We start from the raw sequence: 25,036 nt of genomic DNA, 5'->3' as shown, positions 1-25,036 counted from the left end.
GTGTGTTATGATTAGCTGTATCTATTACAGCAGTTCAGTTCATGCACAAACTCCTATGGTTGCAGTTCTGTAAATATTGTGCTCGGAGCAAGAAGCTGGCACATAAGATCTTGCTGTGAAAGTGTTTCGTGTTTTATTTTTAAACTTGGATTTGCAAACCACCACTTACACATGATGATGGGGTTAAAAGAAAATGCCAAATCCAGTTAATGGTGGATGTTCACAATAAACCTATTCCATCTGTGATGCTTCTCTGGGATACCCAAGGTTGGGAGGCACCTTGCTACCACCCACCCTTAGCATGAAGAAGTGTCAGCTGTGCCTACCAGGGGTCACCTCCCCAAATCCACTGGCCACAGACAACACAAGCAATCTCCTCTAGGCCTCACAGGCCTCTCTGTCACTCTGCAGGTCAGTGATTGGCACACCCCCACCCTTGAGCCCTGCAAGCATCTCCCTGGAGTGTTCCAGCCCGTGTTCCACTGGCCACTCTCAGGATCTGCTGCTTCCAAAGAAACGGTACACCTCAGCTTACCAGTTCTACCTCAGATCACTGCTCTGCTTAATAAACAGCACTTAGGTATGTTTACAGTGAAATCAAGAATAGGTTTATTTAACAAAACAGATTCAAAGCAATAGCCAGTGGAAGTATTGGAAACAAATGGTTACATATAAAATAACACCCATTATAAAGCCTAGACTTAATTAACAAGATACTGTCATAACTAGCTCACCCAAAGTCCTTACACCATGTTAGTGCCAGGGTGGGTGTGATGCTCTTTTCCTAAGACAACCACACTGCTAGCTTGTCTCCTCAGTGAAGGATCCATGGTGTCTCTTGATACCCCTAGATATGATTTAACAACCCATAGTCCTAATTCATAAACAGGACACTGCCCTGCTGATTGCTTCTTCCTGTGGCTTTTATCTTGTTGATTTTTAATCACTTGATTAGCATCAGGCTCAGTAGGCAAACAGACATGCGTTATGAGGTGGACAATACATGTATGATCAGACGGGAACATAAAGGTCTGTTTCACATGCCCGAAAGGAACCTGTTCAGCATTGCTACATAATTCTTAAATATCATTGGTACATACATTTCACAATGATTATGATGACCAGGGGGCTAGTCCATCTCTTGCTAAAGACCTCACATGCCACCCTTTGGTGAACTGCATGTATCTAGCCCACAGGATCCCTGTACAACTCTAGGCACCACCTGTGCCCTCCGCCAGTGCAGGTCCCAGGGTCACATAGCCTGTCTAAACTTACACAAGAAATACTTCGCATTCAAAACCTAGTGTTCAGTAAAGAAACTGCTCTATTTTTCCCAATGCCTACACAAGTTGGCTAATTTTAAATGCACTAGATCAGGGGTGTGCAAACTACAGCCCAGGGGCCACATCAGGCCCTTCAGACGTTTTAATCTGGCCCTCAAGCTCCTTCCGGGAAGCGGGGTCTGTGGTTTACCCCGCTCCACATGTGCCGTGGCTCCATGCAGCTCCTGGAAGCAGCATCCTGTCCCCCCTCCAGCTCCTACGTGTAGGCACAGAGAGGGGGCTCCGCATGCTGCCTCTGCCACAAGCGCTGCCCCCGCAGCTCCCATTGGCCAGCAACCGGGGACAGTGGGAGCTGCGGGGGTGGTGCCTGCGGACGGGGCAGTGTGCAGAGCTGCCTGGCCACATCGCCGCTGCTTCTGGGAGCTGCTTGAGGTAAACGCTGCCTGGAGCCTGCACCCTTGACCCCTCCAGTGACCCAACCCCCTGCCCTAGGCCTGATTCCCCTCCCACCCTCCGAACCCCTCGGTCCCACCCTTCTGCACCCCAGAGCCCACAACCCCAGCCGGAGCCCTCCCACCCGCACCCCAGCCCCAGCCCAGAGCCCCCTCCAGCACGCTGAGCTCCTCATTTCTGCCCCCACCCCAGAGCCCGCACCCCCAGTCGGAGCCATCACACCCTCCCACACACGAACCCCAAATTTTCTGAGCATTTATAGCCCGCCATACAATTTTCATACCCAGATGTGGCCCTCGGGCCCAAAAGTTTGCCCACCTCTGCACTAGGTAGATCTATATTTCATTTAAAGGTGCAGGTCAATTCAGGTTTTGTTAAAAACAAATTTTTTACAAACAACATTAGTATGAATATCTTCACTCAATTGTTCAGAACAGTCCATTTTTATTAGAAATAATGTTTCTCTAGTGTTTGCAATCCAATTTTTGCAGCATCCTACTTCTGTATGAAAACTAGAAAGTGAAAATGTTTGTCTTCTATGATTACGGTAACACATACATAAAAGTGTCTATAAACAAAACTAAAAATAGCAAATTTAATTTCATTGTCCAAGGATAATGAAGTGCAAAAATAAACAAACACCACAAATAGTGAAAACTAAATTTGATTTTAAAGTTCTTTGTTTAATAATCTAAGGAAATGTTGGTCCAGATTTCTTCAACTTTTACTAAGATTTTCAAAAGTAGCTATTCAATACCTCATTTTTTGAGTACCCAACTTGAAAGAACCTGATTTTCAAAAGGTGATGTGCACCCTTTCACTGGAAATTGAGCCCATGCAAAGTGTTGCAGGTTGCATGTCCAAAAATCAAGGCATCCAAAATCAAGTCACCTTTGAAAATCTTTGCCCTTCTTTCAAAAAATAATTTGGTGTAACTGTTTTGTATACAGTCAGAAAGTTGGGTCTAACATGAATACTGTAATTTCACTGCAAATTGTGATAGATGCATATAAATTAAATGATTCCAGAAGTCTGGCTGGTGCAATGGTAATGTCTTTCTAATTTTTTTTCTATATGTGCATAAACAGAGATGTGGGTGAATGCTTGTTTAAATAATTTAAACTTTTTAAAATACTCATGTTTCAAAGACCACTAGATGGCACATTCTGTTGATAACAATATTTTGTTTCTTGTTCCCAGTGGAGATAAACGCTCTAAGAAAATGACTGGGGAAACGATAACACAATGTGAGGGAGAGATCTTGCAAACATTTGTGCAGGTAAATAACTTGATACATGTGAGTTGTCCCAATAACGGAGTTACTCACCCGCACAAGTGTTAAGAGAGTCTGATGTTAAAAGTTGGAAGTTTTATTTAAAAATAAAAGTTAAATAGTCTCTCCAGGAAGATGTAGACTTTAGTGGTAGCTAAACTTAGTATCTTACAAGCAAGCCCCTTGACACTCCTGCCAACACTTAAGCATGTATTGATTAGGGGACTGGAACACATGACTTATGAGGAGAGGCTGAGGGAGCTGGGATTGTTTAGCCTGCAGAAGAGAAGAATGAGGGGGGATTTGATAGCTGCTTTCAACTACCTGAAAGGGGGTGCCGAAGAGGATGGCTCTGGACTGTTCTCAATGGTAGCAGATGACAGAACGAGGAGTAATGGTCTCAAGTTGCAGTGGGGGAGGTTTAGGTTGGATATTAGGAAAAACTTTTTCACTAGGAGGGTGGCGAAGCACTGGAATGCGTTACCTAGGGAGGTGGTGGAATCTCCTTCTTTTGAGGTTTTTAAGGTCAGGCTTGACAAAGCCCTGGCTGGGATGATTTAACTGGGAATTGGTCCTGCTTCGAGCAGGGGGTTGGACTAGATGACCTCCAGAGGACCCTTCCAACCCTGATATTCTATGATTCTATGATTCTATGTAGAAAAGGAGTACTTGTGGCACCTTAGAGACTAACCAATGCATCCGAGGAAGTGAGCTGTAGCTCACGAAAGCTCATGCTCACATAAATTGGTTAGTCTCTAAGGTGCCACAAGTCCTCCTTTTCTTTTTGTGAATACAGACTGAAAGGGCTGCTACTCTGAAACTTAAGCATGTGTGTAACAACACTCAGGAGCAGAGGGATCTTCCAGGGGTTAGGGTACTGGGAAACCAAGGTTCAATTCTGTGCTCTGCCACAGGCGTCTGGCCTGACCTTGGACAAGCTACTTCTCCTCTCTGAGGGTCGGTCTACACAGCCCGCAGCCGTGAACCTTGTGCTAGCACTCTCAAAAGAGCTGTGTAGACAGCTCCTTGAGGGGCCGAGGCTGGCTTCTGAGTTCTGAAGCCCACCCCGTCCTTTGCTTTGAAGCCTGAGCGCCAACCCAAGCTACACCTTCAAAGCCCCGCTCTTTCCAGAGTGCCCGCAGAAGCCCCCCAGAGGCAAGTCTCTCCACCCAGGCTGTGGGTACCCTAAGGCGCTCTGCCCCCCGCCTGTAAAGCAGGGATAAGAGCACTCTCCCGGCCTCAGGCAGGGGGTGAGGAGAAGCCTGGTAAAGGCTGTGAGTTGCTCAGAGGCTAGCCATGGGGCCAAATAAGCTAGTAGGACCGTGGCCCGAGTGGGCCCGGTGAGTAAAGCTACCGCCCCCCCCCGCCGTGCCGGGCGGGCGCGGTGCCCCGCGGGGCGGAAAACGCACGTGCTCCCGCGGTCCCGGCCCCGCCCCCCGGCCCCTCTCTCCTCCCCGCCGCGTGCGAGCCCGGATCTTGCGTCCGCCTCCCGGCGCCTCGGGACCGGACAAAACGGTGCCGGCGGCGCGCGGGGCGGCCAGTCCCGGGTATCCGCAGCCGCGGCTCGCAGCGCGGCCCGGCCTCGTCTCCCCGGCCGCCCCAGCCCCGGCCTCCTGCATCGGCCCCGGCCGCGGGTCCGCCCCACGCGGTAGCGCGCTCCCCGCCAGGCCGCCGCCGCCGCCCCGAGTCCGGCGGCTGGTCCGCCAGCCGGGCCCCGGCGCCCTCCCCGCCTCGCCCGGGGACCCCAGCATCCCTCCGGCGCGCTGCCCCGGGGGGGCCCCGGCAGCCGGCGCGCAGCGGCCTCGGCCATGTCGGGCAGCGGCGGGGTGAAGAAGCGGGGCTCGGCCGCCTCGGCGCAGGAGGAGGAGCGGCAGGCGCTGGAGAAGATGCCGGCGCCGGGCGGCGGGGCCCATGAGAACGGCTGCCCCGGGGCGCGGGGCCCGGGCGGGGAGCTGGGCCCCCCGGGCGGCGGGGGCGGCGTGGCGCTGCAGCGCTCCATCACCCTGCTCAACGGCGTGGCCATCATCGTCGGCACCATCATCGGCTCGGGCATCTTCGTCACCCCCACCGGGGTGCTGAAGGAGGCCGGCTCGCCGGGGCTGTCGCTGGTGGTGTGGGCCGTCTGCGGGCTCTTCTCCATCGTGGGCGCCCTGTGCTACGCCGAGCTGGGCACCACCATCTCCAAGTCCGGGGGAGACTACGCCTACATGCTGGAGGTGTACGGCTCCCTGCCCGCCTTCCTCAAGCTCTGGATCGAGCTGCTCATCATCCGGCCTTCCTCCCAGTACATCGTGGCCCTGGTCTTCGCCACCTACCTGCTCAAGCCGCTCTTCCCCAGCTGCCCGGTGCCTGACCAAGGGGCCAAGCTGGTGGCCTGTCTCTGCATCCGTGAGTATCCGCAGCGCTCCGGCCCGCTCGGTCGCCTCTGGCTGCGGATGCCCCCTCTAGAGCCGCCCCGAAGCTGCCCCCGGCCGCCAGCTGCCCTTGTATTCTGTGGGCCCATCTGGCTCCCCTCTCTGGCTAGCTCCCGGTCTGTTGCCCCGAGCTCTGTTACTCGCCCGTGTGGCTTCACTACGCTTAACTGGGTCTTCTCTTGCATCTCATTGCTCGCTGGGGGACAAATTCATCCCAGCGCTCACTTGTGCTGTCTTCTCTTTTGGCACCCTGGCCACCTGCCCTGTGTTCTCTGTTTTGTGGAGAGACACCAACCCCCAGTCTGGTTTGAGCAGCAGGCTCTAATCAAGATGCTTAAACGGAAAAAGCCACCACACAGACCCCTTGGCGTCCCCCTTTCTGAAATGACTTTCAGAAATGGCCTTGGAGTGCAGCATGTAACAGGTGCAGTGCACATCCCATCTGTGCCTAGGGGTGAGAAGTTTTTTGTCTCATCTAGGAGCGTTGTGAGGATAAAATCCATTCATTATGGCAAGGCATTTCTATGCCCTGGGCAATGGAGTGATTTAAGCACTGAGGTACTCTGTGCCAGGAGGGCTGTCAGTTGGGTACAGCTGAACTGGTGCTGAAAGTGGTTTTGTGGCAGATGTAGCCAAGAGCAAACTGTTTTCAGCACTATTTCTGAAAGAGTGGTTAAACTCCTCCTTGGCTCCCAGTAGACCTCCCTCAGCTGCACCTGACGCTGTCACAGGATGCTTTTTCCTCAGGTAGACAAAGCACATCGTGGTAAGGGTGATATCTGACATTGCCCTGCTAAATCTAGGGCCAGTGCTATGCACATTAAAAGCCTAAAGTTTGCCCTACTGCTGAAATCTAGACCATTTCCTTCCCTCCTCCGCTATCTTGAAGTCTGCAGCTTTGCCAAAATCTAGGAACACTAATCTTTGCTCCATTAAATGGGATGTTAACCTGACTTCCATACCTCTGAACTTAGGGCCATTTTCCTCCTTCGTTCCATTGCCACTTGATCTGAGTTTGACCCTCTAGTTCACTTCTAGATCCTCTCCTAATAGTAAGAGGAATTTTGGGGTTTATTTTGGAGTAGGTTTTTCTTGCATGTGGGTTTTTTAGGTCTAATAATAGTACCTAGTTCTTATATGCAAAAAGAAAAGGAGTACTTGTGGCACCTTAGACTAATAAATTTATTTGAGCTTAAGCTTTCGTGCATCCAGTGAAGTGAGCTGTACCTCGCGAAAGCTTATGCTCAGATAAATTTGTTAGTCTCTAAGGTGCCACAAGTACTCCTTTTCTTTTTGCGAATACAGACTAACACGGCTGTTACTCTGAAACTAGTTCTTATATGGTGCTTTTCGTCTCTAGTTCTCAAAGCACTTTACAAACGAAGGTGAGTGACTGACTTTACAATTGGGTTATTTGTGTGTGTGTTGGTTTTTTTTTTTAAAGGGTTTTGGAGAGGATTCTAGTTATTTGGGGTTTCTAAATGGCCCATGTTTCTTCTAGACTCCTGTACCATTTGAGGATCGCTGGCCATTGAAAGGTGCAGCAGTTGGGCATTATGGGAGGGGACAGTCTCTATGAATTCATTCATGCGCAAGCTGCCTTGTTGCTTCACAAGTACCTTGCAAAACTGGCTTGGCTGGCAAGCCAGACTGTAGATTGCGCATATCAGTTTTTCACATTGTCTGAACGACGTTTGATGTGTCTCAGCTGGTGGCTAAATTGTTAAGAGTGTCAAGGTTAGTGGAAGCCATGGCCACATGCCTCCCCTGTCTAATTTTGTAATAAACTAGATTGAAGTATTAGAGTAACAGCCGTGTTAGTCTGTATTCGCAAAAAGAAAAGGAGGACTTGTGGCACCTTAGAGACTAACCAATTTATTTGAGCATGAGCTTTCGTGAGCTACAGCTCACTTCATCGGATGCATGCCGTGGAAACTGTAGCAGACTTTATATATACACAGAGAATATGAAAAAATACCTCCTCCCACCCCACTGTCCAGCTGGTAATAGCTTATCTAAAGTGATCATCAGGTGGGCCATTTCCAGCACAGTGCTGGAAATGGCCCACCTGATGATCACTTTAGATAAGCTATTACCAGCTGGACAGTGGGGTGGGAGGAGGTATTTTTTCATATTCTCTGTGTATATATAAAGTCTGCTACAGTTTCCACGGCATGCATCCGATGAAGTGAGCTGTAGCTCACGAAAGCTCATGCTCAAATAAATTGGTTAGTCTCTAAGGTGCCACAAGTCCTCCTTTTCTTTTTAGATTGAAGTATGTACGTCATGGGCAATATAGGTAAAGTGTCACCTCCTTGAGAATGAGAAGCCTCAGACAACAGTTCTGTTGATTTCCTCAAACTTGCATCAGGCATCTTTTGCACTGGTGGCCTTGATGTCAATATGTTTTATGCTGCAAATGATACATACCACCGAGAGTGTGTATGTATGTTGTGTTCAAATTATTTGCTTGCCACAAAATGACAAGCTTTAGAGTAACGTAAATACAGATTCCTTGATTACTTGTGCTGAATCACTGCAGTGCAGGGCTGAGAGTTGAGTGCTGAACGTGTACAGGGTTTGTTTTTTGGGAGTTTATAATTTCATTTTTGGGGGGTTATTTTTAGCAATTTTTGATTTTTATATAGCTGTCCCAAAAGCTGAGGTTTTTTCGAGGCTTTCTCTTTATATATACTGTAATGCAGGGATCTCAAACGCGAATCGCCAGGAGGGCCACATGAGGATTAGTACATTGGCCCGAGGGCTGCATCACTGACACCCTCTGCCCCCGGCCCCACTCCCACTCCACTCCACCCCTTTCCTGTCCCCTTCCAACCCCTTCCCCAAAGTTCCCACCCCAACTCCGCCCCCTCCTTGCCCCTATTCCAACCCCTTCTCCAAATCCCTGCGCCACCTCTTCTCTGCCTCCTCCCCTGAGCACAGGGCTCCCTACTCCTCTCCCCTTCCTGGAAAGCACTAAGTGCCTGGAGGTAGGCAGAGGAGCGGGGACATGGCACACTGCGGGGAGCGGGGGGAGGGCGAGCTTGGCGGGCTGCAGGAAATAACCCCGAGGGCCGCATGTTTGAGACCCCTGCTGTAATGAGTAATCTCTTTGTAATGTTCCATAGTGTGCCAAATAGTACCATGTTAAAGTGCACTAGGGAAAGTTTAACGCACACCAGCGGAGTCTGCATGGCTAATTAATGGGCAACATGTTGGCGTGCTTTTGATTCATAGATTCCAGAGCCAGAAGGGACCACTGTGGTCTCTCATCTGACCTCCTGTGTAGCACAGATCATAGAGCTTTCCCAAAATAATTTCTAGAGCAGATCTTTTAGAAAAACATCTGATCTTGATTTAGAAATCACACCCCCATAGTCCACCTTACAGCTCAGTGTAGACTAGCCCTTAGATACTACTAGCCATGGCCGGTGTTTTTCTGGTGTTTATTGGGTAAACACGGATTTTGTGGGGATTTTTTTTTTTTAATCGGGGGGGAGGGTGTGTCGTCGTGTTTGTTGTTTAAAATCTAAAATCAGAAGCCCTACTCTGGTAGTAATACTGCTTAACATTTCTCATCTTCAAAGCTCTGTACATTAATTAGATCTCCCAGCACCCTGTGATCTAAGGTAACGATCCCCATTTTACAGATTGGGAAACAGATGCAAGGAGTGACATGCCCAAAGCTGCAACCTGTGTTCAGTGACAGAGCAGGGATGATAACATAAGCTCACCTGACTCCCAATCCTCTAGCCCAGTAGTTCTCAACCTTTCCAGATTACTGTATCCCTTTCAGGAGTCTGATTTGTCTTGCGTACTCATAACACAAGAACTAGGGGGTCACCAAATGAAATGAATAGGCAGCAGGTTTAAAACAAACAAAAGGAAGTATTTTTTTCCCCACACAACACAGTCAACCTGTGGAATCCCTTGCCAGAGGATGTTGTGAAGGCCATGACTATAACAGGGTTCAAAAAAGAACTAGCTAAATTAATGGAGGATAGGTCCATCAATGGCTATTAGCCAGGATGGGCAGGGATGGTGTCTCTAGCCTCTGTTTGCCAGAAGCTGGGAATGGGTGACGGGATGGATCAGCTGATGATTACTTGTTCTGTTCATTCCCTCTGGGGCACCTGGCATTGCCCACAGTTGGAAGACAGGGTCCTGAGCTAGATGGACCTTTGGTCTGACCCAGTATAGCTGGTCTTACGTACTCCAAGTTTCACCTCACGTGAGAACTACTTGCGTACAAAATCAGACATAAAAATACGCAAGTGTCACAGCACATTGTTACTGAAAAATTGCTGACTTTCTCATTTTTACCATATAATTATAAAATAAATCAATTGGAATATAAATATTGTACATACGTTTCAGTGTATAGTATGTAGAGCAGTATAAACAAATCACTGTATGAAAGTTTAGGTTGTACTGACTTCACTACTGCTTTTTATGTAGCCTGTTGTAAATATCTAGATGAGTTGATGTACTCCCTGGAAGACCTCTGCATACCCCTTGTTGGGACCCACTGCTCTAGCCTGCTTTGCTTCTCTGATCGGTAATATTAATGTGTTCGAACTGTTCTTACACAGTCATTAGAACTAATGGTTTCCCTGGAGCAGAGTTTGGTCTTGTACATCTAGTACGAAATGCCATGGGAAAGAACTTGCTAGTTTTACAGATCTGCATCATTTCCATGTGTTCTTCGTTAAGCTTTATTTTCCCCTTAGGGTACCATTCTGTTTATACTTCGGGTTAAATCCTTGCATATGTCTTTTTTTTTTTTCCTTTAAAAGATTACTTTGTTATCCAATGCATCTAGTAGTGAACTTTTCTCTCCTGCTAGTTTCTACACCTTTGATTTCTGGAATTGCTTGGTTGCCGTCAAGGTGCCAAAACCTGTAGGTATAACAGAAGGTAGGTTTTATAATTTTGGTCTGAGGAATTAACAAGTGAGAGCTACTGTGTGATTTCCTAACAAGCCAGTTTGTTAAATGTTTGCACTGAGAGCTTGGTGTTGCAGTGAGATTTTTTTTTTCAAGAGTTTAGGATATGAGAAATTTGGTCTTCGGACATACATGTTGGAGACGTTAACAAATAGGTTGTCTTGGGAAGTAAGATGGGCATCCAGGTGCTTGTTCTGAAGTGGTAATGTCTTGCTGTGGAGCTGAAGCCTATTCACTGGTCTTGAACTGCGTTGGCTTCAAAGACCTTAAACTCATTTTTCATAAAGGTTGCCTTTCAACAGGCAGTGAAATTGGCCTTTCACACACTTGTGGCTGGAGGACCTTGATATACTGGTTCTGAACCCCCAGAATCTCCCCAATCCAAATGTTAGTGGTGGTGAGTAAGGAGGCAGGTAAAACTATGCTTGAAGGGGAGATGACTCAAGGAACAGTTTTAAATTGGGAGTTGGGTATGTTACTCGTCAAGACACTAAACATCCTGTGTAAGGTAGTCACTTTACATATAACTTCGCTCTAAATAGAAGAACCCTTGTGTCCTCTACAAACTCCATTCCCAGTTTATATGGCCTGCTGCATATGCTTTATATATTGCTGGTTGTGTAAAACAACCTTTTAACTTCCACTTAAACTATTTTCAACAAAATACTTGAAATCACAATTTTCTGTTCCGCTTCTCTTTTGCTGATGCTGCTTTTATACAGACTTTTGTTTTGTTCTTGACCTTGAGTGTCAAAACAGTGACTGTTTCTTTAGCTTTTAAATTATTTTGTCACTCATTAATTGCCTATGTTAATCTCCTGCTAATAATCCAATGACAAACTCTGCCGCTGCCAAAACTGTAGCAGTCATCATCTGGTATGTAGACTTCTCAAACTCCCTTTCCTCCCCCTGCAAATAACGCAGCAGGCATCCCTCATGCAAGCACATCACTGCGAGTTAAATGATCAATTACTTTTCATCTGTCTTTTTTCTGGAAAGAGTCTAATAGTTGAAGAATTTGCAGCAGTCCGTTTATAGTTCATGCTGGCTCTTCATGAGCATGTGGGAAGACACATGGAGTAGATGAGAGGTATGGACATTACTAGCAGCTATCCTCGCAGATGGGCTTAAGAATGAGCATTCTATTAAAAACCCTGATTCAGCAAAAGATTTAAACACCCTGTTAGCTTTAAGTGCTATGCTGAGTCATGGTCCAGGCCTATAAGAAGGTGAATATTCAATGGCAGCATTTCAGCTGAAAACTATATTTGCTGTGGAACAGGTGTGTTTATATCATGCAAGTGTGATGCTTCGTTAACTTCACTGTAAACAGCAGACCAAATAACCGTCTGCTGGATTGCAAACTCATTTGGTATTTGCAGTCAGTGGACAGGCACAAAATAAATATTCCGCTGGTCCGTCTTGGGTGGGTTTATTCTGCACCACTGATGTTCAGAATTAACCTGCCCCTGCAAGGGTGGCTTGATGCTTTGAAGAGTAATATTAGCTCCTGACAGCAACAGAGCTGAGACTAGACAGGGCTAGGTACAAAAATGGGAAGAGAGGGAGGACTCAGGTAGCACAGCTTGCACTTGTTGATGCCTTTGTGACTTGGTTTCCACAAAAATATCCCATTACATTTTATTGCATTTAAATACTCTGTGTTTTCCGCAGAGTCCTTCAGAGTTTTGATTTCTAAACTTCTTGTGAATTGGAATGACTTTTCCAGAGAAACCCACCAGGATCCCTCTCAGCGACTTTAACTGGGGGATTTCAGACATTCCAAGAGTCCCGTGGTCAAAATGAGCGTAATGAAGCACACTGTTGCCAGCTAGCATAGGGAGCTGATTCCTGGCTCTTTGCAAGGCAAGCTAAGTAGCATGATTCAGGCCGAAACCTGTTTGGAATTTTTCATAAAGTCCACAACCTTGAATTTGTTGATTGATGCTACAGTGCAGCCACCTTCCCAAAGATTGCTGCTGAAAATGAAATTGGAGAATGCATCAGAAGTAGCCCAATCTTGAAGATAAAGGTGGTTTTGTAGCTTTGGAAACAAAAATGGTGCTTTTAAGAATGGGGTCAGAATGAGGGAAGCATTCAGTTTGAGTAAAACTTTATGAAATCCTGAAGTTTCTCATTTGGTCTAGTTATTGTTTCTTGTCTCCCATCCCTCTTCTATCCAAACTTCACCTGGCTGAATTTCCAAACCTGTCCAAAAATTCTCGTGCCATGAATGTACACATCGATACAAATCAAAAAGGCATACGAGTGATATTTTTGTCTGAAATTGCAAAATGCTTGTCTGCATCCAAAGCAGCTATCTTGAATTCCTCATGGCAATAGTGAAAATTGCATGCCAGATGAAACATAATTTTTTTTTGGCACATCTGATGCTTCACCCACCTACTTGACATTTGTTGAGGATCAGGAAGCTAATCCCAACAGAGCACTTTGTACGTATAAAACCCTGTTAACAATGCTAAGTTGTATTATCTACCACTTAAACTTTCAAAAAAATTATTCATCTTTTAACTGAAATCGGATCTGCTTTTTTCAAGTTATGTGAGTGTGGAGGCATTTCCTCCCTCACCTCCCACCCCCCCACCCTTTATGGGTCAGACTCCGCTTTAAGGATGGCCACCTCTTAATCACCTACCACCACCCACTGGAAAAACAAACAAACAAACAAAAAATTGGCTCTAACCAATGAGCCAAACTAGTTGGCAACTGCAGTGATCCTTTTACAAGGATCAATCAACTCTAATATTATGCTTCTGTGATACTATATTGCTTTTGTTCTATTCCTAGATGTTATGGCGATAGACATTTGTAAATGCACCTAAGATCAAATAGTCAGTTCTGCGAGTTTTGTTGTGTATATACTGTAGAACTCTTGATCACTTTTTTTTCTCTTCGGCAGCACAAATGCTGACTGTTGCAGCATGAGCACTTGCTGTGCTGGTTTGCCCAGCTCAGAAGAGGCTGGAAATATTTTCTTCTTCTTTTCACATAATTATGAAATCTGTGAGTGTCCTGAGAAATTATCAGCAGATATTTTCAGTTACACAGGGCATGTGTGTAATACATTCTTGAATAGTGACTGAGCACTTGCAGCATGCAGATTGGAAGGCAGCTGTCAGAGTTACTCTGTCCTCTGTTTTAGGATCCATCTCTTGTCAGTGCTGTTAGGTAGTGTGTATTTAAATATGAAGGTATGACCTCTTTCCAATGTCTGAAGAGATGGAAAGAATGCTTTCAGGAGCTTCTCAACTGCCCCATCAGAGCTGCAGATCCGCAGCGCCAGGAGGATGTGAAGAGTCCAGTCACCACCCCTCAGTGTAATTCAGGGGATGTTACAGTTGAGGAAGTTTGATGTGCAGCCTGTAAGATCAAGAATGCCCATGCTGCTGGTATTCGTGGCGTAGCTGCTGAGTTGATGAAGCATGGTGAGGATTCTGTCTTGGAAGGCTGACCCATATTATCAACGAAGTATGGATTCATGAGAAACTACCGGTGACTGGTGCTGTGGGATTATTCTCCCACTTTGGAAAGGGAAGGGTGATGCCCTGGTGTGTTCCAGTCACCACAGCATCACTTTGCTTTCCATTCCAAGCAAACTGTTCATGCTGGCTCTTCATGAGCATGTTAAGCCCGCCATAACGAATCTACACTGTCTACAGCAAGCTGGGTTTCTGCCCAGTCAATCAATCACAGAGCAGATTTTTACTATTAGATAAATTATTAGAAAAAGCCAAAGAGTTTTGGCACAGGAAGGATGAGGGGCGTATAGGCGTTATTGATTTACAAACTGCATTTACAAACTGCTGATCATCGTTCCCTTTGGTTCTGCTTGCGAGCTGCTAGTGTGCCTGGAAAGGTCCTCTGCCTTCTTGTAGAAGTGTACCACTGATGTGAGAGCTGTGTCCGTTTACATACTAAGATGTCCAGTTGGTTGGAGTAAAACAGCATGTTGCCTTTTTTTTAAAAGAAAAGTTGCATTTCTGTTTCATTTAAATGCCTTGTCCTTTCCTCCTCCACCTCAGTTTTGTGTCTAAACCAAAAATTTGAGTCTTTCTGGTTTTAGGATGTATGTCTGTTGCCATTACATTGATTATGACATCACAAATCTGGTCTTGTGAATTCACAGACGGAGGAGCAATTGGATGAGAGACAGAGGCCTGTTTTTGAACATCACAGTGTTTAACAAGGAGGTTTCATGGTAAAGCACAGCCAGTGATCCATTTCTGATTTGAGTGCATCACCTCTGAACTGAAGTATCTGAAAGTTGCTCTTTCCAGTGTACTGTTCACTCAGGATTTGTCAATAATTTCCATAGGTTACCCCTGTTTGAATCTCCAGGAATCCATTTCTGTTTAAACACCAGTCTGTTGGGACTCTGTTTCCATAGAAGCCATGTCAGTGCCATCTAGGGTGTAAAAACAACAAATTCCTTTTATGTACAATTAATGGAGGGGGTAAGAAAAATTAAACTGCATGAAGCCCACCGTTGATAGAATCACTTAACAGGGATTTTTTTTTTATTTTATTTTTTTTTTTTAAACAAGCACCAGTGCCCCACTGGCTGTAGTGCATACAGAGCTGACCAGGTGAAAGAATAGATCTATTAAATGACAACACTTTTTTCACCTCACACTAAAACTCTTCACAGAGCAACAGACTGCTCTCCAGGAAATGAATCCAAGTGAGGACTTACTAGTGTCCATGTTTACCGGACCTGGGTTTCATTTAGAGAGCAGGTTTCCCAATGTTTACAAAAAATGATGATCTGTATGAAACCATCTCCATTTGGCACTTTCACCTCACCCTAGGTTTGCCCTTCATGCCTGTGATTCCAATCTGGCCAGGTTCCCTCTGTGAATTTAAAGTGCTCGTGTCTGGGCAGCAACATAAGGAGCAGTCAGCATTTATTAGGGAGTATGCTTTCCCTTTTCCCGTTGTCCTCTTTAGCTAGCTCCAGGGATTCAATCCTATCACATCTCTTACCTCCCCATGCAAGATTTAGCTTTGCTGAAGGCAGACTTTCTCATCTGTGACTAAGCAAGAGTCTTTGTTCCTGATTGGGAAAGTGGGGTGTCTCTATCTCTCCTAACTGTGTGAGTTCTGGTCAAAGGTGCCAGCTTGCCTGCCCCAGAGACGGATTTTCCCTGCCTAAAGAAGGGTAAGAGGACAATCGTTGCCAACTCTCTTACATAAGAATGGCCACATTGGATCAGACCAATGGTCCATCTAGCCCAGAATCCTGTCTTCTGACTGTTGCCAGTGCCAGGTGCTTCAGAGGGAATGAACAGAACAGGGAAATTGAGTGATCCGTGCCCGTCATCCAGGCCAGTCAGTCCAATAAAAGATATTACATCACCCACCTTGTCTCTCCAATCCCAGCTTCTGAGACGCAGGAGTTCAGAGACCAGCAGACTGTGAGGTTGCATCCCTGAGCATCTTGGCTAATAGCCACTGGTGGACCTATTCTGCATGAACTTACCTATACTTTTGGCCTTCATGATATCATAGAATTTCAGGGTTGGAAGGGACCTTAAGAGGTCATCTAGTCCAACCCCCTGCTCAGAGCAGGACCAATCCCCAACTAAATCATCCCAGCCAGGGCTTTGTCAAGCCTGACCGTAAAAACCTCAAAGGAAGGAGATTCCACCATCCCCTAGGGAACCCATTCCAGTGCTTCACCACCCTCCTTGTGAAAAAGTTTTTCCTAATATCCAACCTAAACCTGCCCCACTGCACCTTGAGACCATTACTCCTTGTCCTGTCATCTGCTACCACTGAGAAGAGTCTAGATCCATGCTCTTTGGAACCCCCTTTCAGGTAGTTGAAAGCAGCTATCAAATCCCCCCTCACTCTTCTCTTCCGCAGACTAAACAATCCCAGTTCCCTCAGCCTCTCCTCATAAGTCATGTGTTCCAGTCCCCTAATCATTTTTGTTGTCCTCCGTTGGACGTTTTCCAATTTTTCCACATCCTTGTAGTGTGGGGCCCAAAACTGGACACAGTACTCCAGATGAGGCCTCACCAATGTCGAATAGAGGGGAACGATCACGTCCCTCTATCTGCTGGCAATGCCCCTACTTATACATCCCAAAATGCCATGGGCCTTCTTGGTGACAAGGGCACACTGTTGACTCATATTCAGCTTCTCATCCACTGTAACCCTTAGGTCCTTTTCTGCAGAACTGCTGCCGAGCCATTCCGTCCCTAGTCTGTAGCGATGCATGGGATTCTTCCGTTGTAAGTGCAGGACTCTGCCCTTGTCTTTGTTGAACCTCATCAGATTTCTTTTGGCCCAATCCTCTAATTTGTCTAGGTCCCTCTGTATCGTATCCCTACCCTCCAGCGTATTTACCTCTCCTCCCAGTTTAGTGTCATCTGCAAACTTGCTGAGGGTGCAATCCACACCATCCTCCAGATCATTTATGAAGATATTGAACAAAACCGGCCTGAGGACCGACCCTTGGGGCACTCTGCTTGATACCGGCTGCCACCTAGACATGGAGCCATTGATCGCTACCCGTTGAGCCCGACAATCTAGCCAACTTTCTATCCACCTTAGAGTCCATTCATCCAGCCCATACTTCTTTAACTTGCTGGCAAGAATGCTGTGGGAGACCGTACCAAAAGCTTTGCTAAAATCAAGGAACAACACATCCACCGCTTTCCCCTCATCCACAGAGCCAGTTACCTTGTCATAGAAGGCAATTAGATTAGTCAGGCATGACTTGTGTGACGAAGTGGGACTGCTCTCAATGCCTCCTCTGAACAGTGCGGGGGCTCCCCCACGCAGCTCCCAAGCATCCAGGCGGTGGGGCAAGGGTGCACGACCACCGCAGCAGCCCAGAGGGCAGGCGCGTGCAGGGGCCTAGACACAGAGAATGGCCAGCACCCTGCCCCCTGGCAACCAACGGCCCGGCCCGCCCCCCCCCCCCCGCAAGGCGAGAGTCAAAGGGCCGGAGAACAAAGGAACCAGGCGACCGCCCGGGAAAGGGACAAAGCCCGGAGGAGGGGGGGCCGGAGAGAGTCAGCTCGGGGCTGGCTGGAGACATGGAGCAAAGTGCATACGTGGCCGTCCAGCACACCGCCCCCCAAAATGGACCCAGCCAAGGGGCCCTGCCCACCGCACCCGCAAGCTCCACTCTAGACCATGGTCCCGTCGTCCAACAAACCTCTGCTCCACTGGCCGGCCGAGAGCCATGCCCGACTGTGAAGCTGGGGCGCAGGACCCCGCAGGAGCCCCGCCCGAGCGGACTCGCTGTGGGAAGCGCAGGGAGGGGCAGAGGATGCTAAATGCTCCAAGGTCAGACCCAGGAAGGTGGAAGCTGTGTGAGCTCAGGCGGGATCCTGGGGAAGCCAGAGGGTCCTGCACCCCAACCCCGCAGCCAGACGTGACTCTCAGCCAGCCAGCAAAACAGAGGTCCACCAGGTGACAGGAACATGGTCCAAAACAGAGCCCGCAGATGCAGAGAACCGGACCCCCCAGCTGGGTCCACCCTGGGGGGGCCGGGAGCCAGATAACCACACCCGCCCCCCACCCCACGTCTCCAGCCAGCCCCAAACTGAAACTCCCGCCAGCCCCCCCTCCCCCGGCCCCATCTCCCCCCGGGCCAGGAGGTCACCTGACTCCCCCGCTCTCCAACCCTCCAGCTCCCACCCTGCCGGGGGGAAGGGCCAGGCCACCAGCCGCCAGGAAACAGGGCATCGGCCCCCCCTTGCGTCCAGACCCCCGCACACACCCGCCCTCCAGGGCTCCGCAACGATCACACACCCCCACCCCACCACCAAGACACCCAAGAACTGCACAGGGGAAACCGATACCATCTGGCAACAAGTTCACAGCTGACTGTGTGTTGTGTGAAGAAGTACTTAATTTTGTTTGTTGTAAGCCTGCTGCCTATTAATTTCATTTGGGGTAACTCCTGGTTCTTGTGTGATGTGAAGAGGTCAATAACGGTTCCCTGCTCACTTTCTGCACACATCCTGTTGCTACTTCATTGTCTCTGTTCTAAGATGAACAGTCCCAGTCTTTTTAATCTCTCCTCGTGCCCAACCTGTCCCACACCCCTCATTATTTTTGTTGCCCGTCTCTTACCTTTTCCAATCCTCACACAGCTTTTTTGAGATAAGGTGACGAGAACTATATGCAGTATTCAAGATGTGAGCGTACCATGGATTTATATAGTGGCGTTATGATATTTTCTATTATCTATCCTAATGGTTCCGAACATTAACTTTTTTTTGACGGCCGCTGCACATTGAGCAGATGTTTTCAGAGAACTGTCCACAATAACGCCAAGATCTTTCTTGCGTGGTAACAGCTCATTTGGTCCCCATCATGTTATATGTATAGTTTGGATTATTTTTTCCAGTGTGCATTGCTTTGCACTTACCAACATTGAATTTCATCTGGACATTTTGTTGTCCAGTTTTGTAATTCTTCAGTCAGCTTTGGACTTAACGAGCTTGAGTAATTATCGTCTGCAAACTTTGCCACCTCACTGTTTCCAGATCACTTGTGAATATGTTGACAGCACAAGTCCTACTATAGATCCTTAGGGGACTGCATTATTTACCTCTTTCCATTGTGAAAACTGACCATTCCTACCCTTTGTCCCCTATCTTTTAATCGATTACTGATCCATGAGAGGACCTTCCCTCTTATCCCATCACTGCATAGTTTGCTTAAGAGTCTTTGGTGAGGGACCTTAGCAAAGGCTTTCTAAAAGTCCAAGTACTGATTGTATCATCCTTGTCTATGTATTAGTTGACACCCTCAGTGAATTCTAATAGATGGGTGAGGCATGATTTCCCTTTACAAAAGCTATGTTGACTCTTCCAAGTGTATCGTGTTCATCTGTGTGTTTGATAATTCTGTTCTTTACTGTAGTTTCAACCAGTTTGCTTGGCACTGAAGTTAGGCTTACCCCCCTATAACTGCCAGGATCACCTCTGGAGCCTTTTTAAAAAATCAGCATTACATTAGCTACCCTCCAGTCACCTGGTACAGTGTAGGTATGTCTTCTACTTTCCTATCCTGAGCTAGCTTGCAGATCTTGGGTCTTTCTTTATTCACGTTTCTTCCTACGACCCCCTGTGATGGGGTATACTGAGCCGGAAGGGGTTAGAAGACGGTACTTGGTCCAGGTACCTCCGGTGTGCTCTGACTAGGGGATTAAAAGGAGGTAGGAAGCTCAGGTAAAGTGTAGAGGACAGGCTGCAGCAGAGAGGAATCCTTCTTAGGAAGCTAGACAGATGGTTGAGCCTGAGGGGTCTACAGGGCAGATAAGGCCCACAGGTAGTGCCTTCTCCACCCACTACCCCCTCTGAGAACTCCTAGATCCAACAGGGCCCTGGGCTGGGACACAGGAAAGGGAGGGCCCAGGTTTCCTTATTATAGCTCCTTAAGGGCCTAGACCTAGATGTGGTTGGAATGCTGAAGATCCCCAGCTTAAGGTCAGGAACATGTACCTTTACCATCCTAACAGAGGGGTACGGGGCTGGAGGGTGGGTGTGCTCCCGGCCCGCCAATCTCCCTATCACACCTTCCACCAAGAAATTATACCACCTTGCTGTGTGCTAGCCCTCACTTGAGTAATCTTATATTGGAGTTACCCCTGTCCTTCACCTCCTGTTCTCCCCATTCTTTCCCTGCTGTCTGCTTTCATCGCTAGTCTTGTCTCCTCTTACACCAACCTCATGTCATGCTCCTACCCCTAGCAGCATAGTGTTAGACCCTACAAACAATTCGGTTGTGCAGTGCTGGAGGTGCTACCAGAAACAGACACTGGAGACTAGCGGGGGTTACATTACTGTATAACCACACTACTAGTATCGGAGGTCAGAGAGTAGCTTCTCTTGTGTCTAGGAGAGGGCTCAGCAGGGTGATGCATCTTGTTGCCATGGGGATTAAACTTCATGTGGTGGGTCCCTATGTACCTAGGCCTGAGACGAGCCCTGCAGGGGACAGCAGGTTGTTCTACCTTCAGTGGGTAGTTCTGCGACTGAGTGTTCTGTGGTTCAAACCACGTCATGCCCTGTGTTTAACAGAATAATGTCCGCCCCTGTTTGTCCCAAATGGAGTGGGGTAACGTAACCTCCCTTTCCACGTAGCAACTGTTTTCCTCCTGGCTTACAGCATGGCACTTTCCAGGCTGTGTTCTCTCTAAGTGTCAGGTCCCATTTCATTCCCAGGTTGTTTCCTGTTGGCTGCTTCATTCTTCATCTCCTGGTTCAACTCATCTGATCTCTCCTACGTATTTTGGAACGTGGGTGCATCATCCCTTCCAGTAAAGCGGTTTTGGCCTCAATCAACACTTGGGAACAGCAGGAGGAACAGCCTACGCTGTAGGATGGGGCTGTGTGTAAACAGGTTGGAACTGTTTCAGGAGCAGTTGTAGCAAAGGATGAATATAAGCACCAGATGAGTACGACCAAGTGTGGCTTTCCAATTAATGCTCAGTACTAAAAGCACATTTCCAACGTGAATCCTTGCAACACCTTTGCGTAGTGTTCCAGATGGGGGAGCTAAGGTAGAGAGGCTGTGATTTGCCCTAAATCACCGCCACATAAACCCAGAGTTGGCCCTTTCCTCTCCAAGGAGACAGTATGGTACCCCTGCCTGACCTGACAGATGTGTACATCTTGTTCCTGTGGTCCTGGATGGGTGAGGTGGACGGAAAAGGACGTTACTTTCTGTAGCTCTAAAATGGGGATATTTGGCCGCCTCTCATGGAAGTGTAGGATTCATTTAATTTACATCTTCAAAGCAATGTATGGCTCCTGAGCGCAGTGTAAATGTAGGGTATTATGGTAACCACCACAGTCCAAAAACTGAGACTCATACAGCTAATGAAATGTGAGGAGGAAAGAAGTAGCTGGGGGGGCTTCCTTCCTATAGCTCAGGAGTTCTCACACTGGGGGTCAGGACCTCTCAAGGGGTTATGAGGCTATTACATGGGGGGGTCGTCAGCTGTCAGCCTCCACCCCAAACCCTTCTTTGCCTCCAGCATTTACAATGGTGTTAAATATTTTAAAACGTGCTTTTAATTTCTAAAGGGAGTCGCACTTGGAGGCTTGCTATGTGAAAGTGGTCACCAGTAAAAAAAAAAAAAAATTTGAGAACCACTGCTATAGCTCCATACTGGGTTACCTATATAGTAAACCAGATAGTCATCATTTCTGGAGTTCAGCAGTGACTGGTGCACTCAGTGTCTAGTCTCTGTAAACTGTACAAGTCAGAGCAGGCCGGTGAGAATCTGGACTTTCTTTTCCCGCTCTCAGCTCTCCCATTGAGTCACTGTGTAACTGCGTCCCATCTGTTTTACATGCAGTTACAATATTTACACGCTGGCCCAGGGTCTGGAGATTTTATTCACGTTTAAAAGAGCATTGATTTCCTGACACGAAAGGTAGGCATTAGTGCTCTATGCTTCACGTGCACATATTTAGCAAACCCCATTCCCTTACGGCACCTGTTCTGTGATGGCACATGATCAGATCACACACACACCCGCCCCCCATTCCTATGTACAGGGTTAGTATAACAGCCAAAGGGCTCTTGGTTTGCTGTTTGCTTGTTAGTGTTGTTGGGTTTTTTTAAGAGTATTCCCTTGTGGTTGTCCTAACTGCTCTGGCTTTCTGTCCCAGATCCAGTATCCATAGTTCACTAGAATTTACTGTAAATTTTCTTGGGTGTGACTCCTTCACTCTCCTGCATTCCTAAGGTGTTGTGTGGCACTGTAGCTGCCGTGCGTTTGTGTCATGGTGTTTCTGATGCAGTTGCCCTCGTTTGCCTGCAAGCCAGTATAAGTAATGTCATGTTTGCTTTGGGCAGGGCCACACCTCTGCAGGTTGGACGGACAGACGGACGGATTCTCTGCTCTACAAACACCCAGAGCCTGTGTCCATATGGGCTCTCCTGTGCTGGCTGAGCACAGTAATACCCTTTTTAGGCCCTTTTTTGAAGGGATTTATTCATGGTGCTGTCAGCTAGTGATCCTGTTTAAAATAAAATCCCTTTGGAATCTGTTTAAAGGAATTTGTTTATCCTGATGCAAAGGAAAGATAGGAAGAATAGTAAGAGGCTGACATGCTCTATCAGGAGCTCTTTAATAGCCTGAAAATCAAAAAGGAATCCAACAAAAAGTGAAAATGTGCAAATTGCTCAGGATGAATACAAAAGAATTGTTCAAACATGTAGGGACAAAATGAGAAAGGCTAAGGCACAAAATGAGTTACACCTAGCAAGAGACATAAAAGGCAAGAAATGCATTAGGAGCATGAGAAAGAAGAAGGAAAGTATGGTTCCTCTACTTAGCAGGGAAGGAGGGTGGATAATAGGCAACGTCAAGAAGGCTAGCAAAAGCTAGTTCCCAGTGGTGGTCAGTTCTAAGTGCTTCAGGGGGTGCGGGAGACCCATCACTATAGTATCGCACACATGAATGAATTTGTCCTCAGCCTCTCATGTGAGGTAAGAAAGTGTTATCCCCATTGTACAGCTGGATAACTGAGGCACAGATTAAGTGACTTGCTCAAGTTCGTGCTAGGAGACTGGAGCAAAACTGGCAATGTAATCCATAGCCCTTGACTCCCAATCTAATGCCTTAACCACAAGATCACTCTGTCTCTCCTTGAAAGCCTTGGGCTCTAGGATGTTCTGCCTCTTGCCCTCCAGTTCGTTGTGGAATCTGCTGCCCTTAAAATCTCTTGAGGGGACAATGCAGGAACCTCATGTTAAGGGGTGAAGAGGTGCATGGATCCTTGTGAGCAGACCCTCCTCTGAGGGGATTTTACAATAAAATGTTTTCAGTTTGCTTTGTCTCCTCTCTTGAGATCAGTGCAGCTTCTTGTTACCCCAGTTCGGTAAAGCTCTTGCAGCAAGACAGGATGGATCAGCTCACTATGTATGTTGAACATGGGCTGAAATTCTCCTTTTTAGAATGACCTTGTCTGCTTTACGCCTGTTCCCATTAAAGCAGTGGTCAGCTAGGACTCTGTTTAATGGAGGGACAACCACCATTCCCCTTGGTTCAGATAGAGTGATTAGCTTAGGACTTGCTGAGTGGGAACTAAAGGGAATGGAAATTTCCCTGGGTAAATATCTTCCACTCAAGCCCTGCTTCTAATGCATAGTGCCTCAGATCAAAGGAATAAACCTTTAGGCATTAAAGAATCCTGTCCCTTTCCACTTGAGATCTCCTAAGAAATGGAACATCACTGAAATTTGTCCTCAAGACTCAGTGAAACTTGCCCAGGTGCTGTTCTATTTAGTATGTCTATACTGCAGAAAAAACACCACAGTAGTGAGCCTCAGAGCCGCCAGGTCAACTGACTTGCAGGGCTTGTGCTTCGGGGCTAGAAATAAGAACGTGGACATGTCCACCTAGCCTGTGCAACCCGGTGAGGGGGGGAGGACCTTGACTCTAGGCTCCAGCCCCAGCGGGAATATCTACTTTGCTATTTAGCCATGTAGCATTAGCTCTCCGAGCCTGAGTCAGTTGACCAGGATCTAAGAGATTCTGCCATTGGGGTGGCGTTTTTTGTAGTGTAGACACACCCTTGGGTCTATGATGTATCCATCTCTCTAGTAGATGAGACAGTATTCTTTAACGCTTTGAATAGCACTTCTAACACTGAAAGCACTTTACATACATTAACTTTGCAGCATCCCTGTGTGGTAGGCAAGTAGTATTATTCCTGTTTCACAGATGAGGAAACTGAGGCATACTGAAGTCCTGACTTGCCCCAGCCCATAAAATGTGTGAGCCTGGCATAGATTGTAGGAATTCTTAGCCCTGTGAACTGATGCAAGTCATTTCTCTATTAATGCCCAATATCACGGGTGGTACTTAAGGTGAATTTAAAAAATGAGATGAATACAAACACTTCCACAACATTTTATGTTTAAGACCAGGTGAAGGGTTCTTAGGCAGCCCCTTCCAGTCTGTAGCACAACCTCGCTGGTTGGGGTGCAACCAGAGATGCAGAGGGATCAGAAAATGTCAAAGTCAGATTCAGGACTCACATAATTTGTCAGACCACTCTGTTTATTAGCAAACCGCTTTGCTAATGCACCCAGATGTGAGCCCCTCTCTGAGGCTCAAGATAACTTATTTATACAGCTAAGCCAAAGCCAATTTAACATAAGAGACAAAAGAAAGCAGAAACTGACAAATATACATACATGTCTTATTTGCATACTAACGTTTACCAATCTCCTAGCTCAGTAGGAGCTCTAAGTTAATTAGTTTGAGGACCCATTGTCTCACACTCCTTAATGTTTCTCTTCCTGACAACTATATTTCAACAAACCCTTCAAGTAGCATTTCTTTAATGAATTATAATTTCTATATAATTCATTCTACTTTCACAAAAGAGACCAGTGTTTAGCGTGCAGGCCAAAGGGAATGTCGCAAAGGAAACAAAATGGCTAAATGAATAGGAGTAAATGAATGTTAACGCTCCAAGAGCCTGTCTACATTCGGGGAGAAAGGGTGTTTGTTAGCTCATGTTTTGAAATCCACATGTAAACAGGGTTAGTTGTTGTATTTTAACACATTTGCTAGCTGAGGTGAATGCTAGGTTCTCCCCAGAATTCACCACCGAGTTGTGTGTTTAAAAGGTGGAAGCTATTGTGTGTTAATGATCA

General features: G+C 47.1%; 1 protein-coding gene across 1 annotated transcript in view; it reads left to right on the top strand.

Moving 5' to 3' along the window:
- Positions 1-4,494: 4,494 nt before the first annotated feature.
- The window catches only part of SLC7A5 (solute carrier family 7 member 5), a 67,214-nt gene continuing 46,672 nt past the window's right edge, over positions 4,495-25,036 (top strand). Inside the window, exon 1 of the mRNA XM_073308149.2 lies at positions 4,495-5,397. Coding sequence (XP_073164250.1) covers positions 4,818-5,397 — 580 coding nt within the window. The 5' untranslated portion in view covers positions 4,495-4,817. The remainder of the gene's footprint in view (positions 5,398-25,036) is intronic.

The sequence above is a fragment of the Lepidochelys kempii genome, chromosome 12 (genome assembly GCF_965140285.1).
Source record: "Lepidochelys kempii isolate rLepKem1 chromosome 12, rLepKem1.hap1, whole genome shotgun sequence".
NCBI lineage: Eukaryota > Metazoa > Chordata > Testudines > Cheloniidae > Lepidochelys > Lepidochelys kempii.
This window is presented reverse-complemented; position numbering and strand designations above follow the sequence as displayed.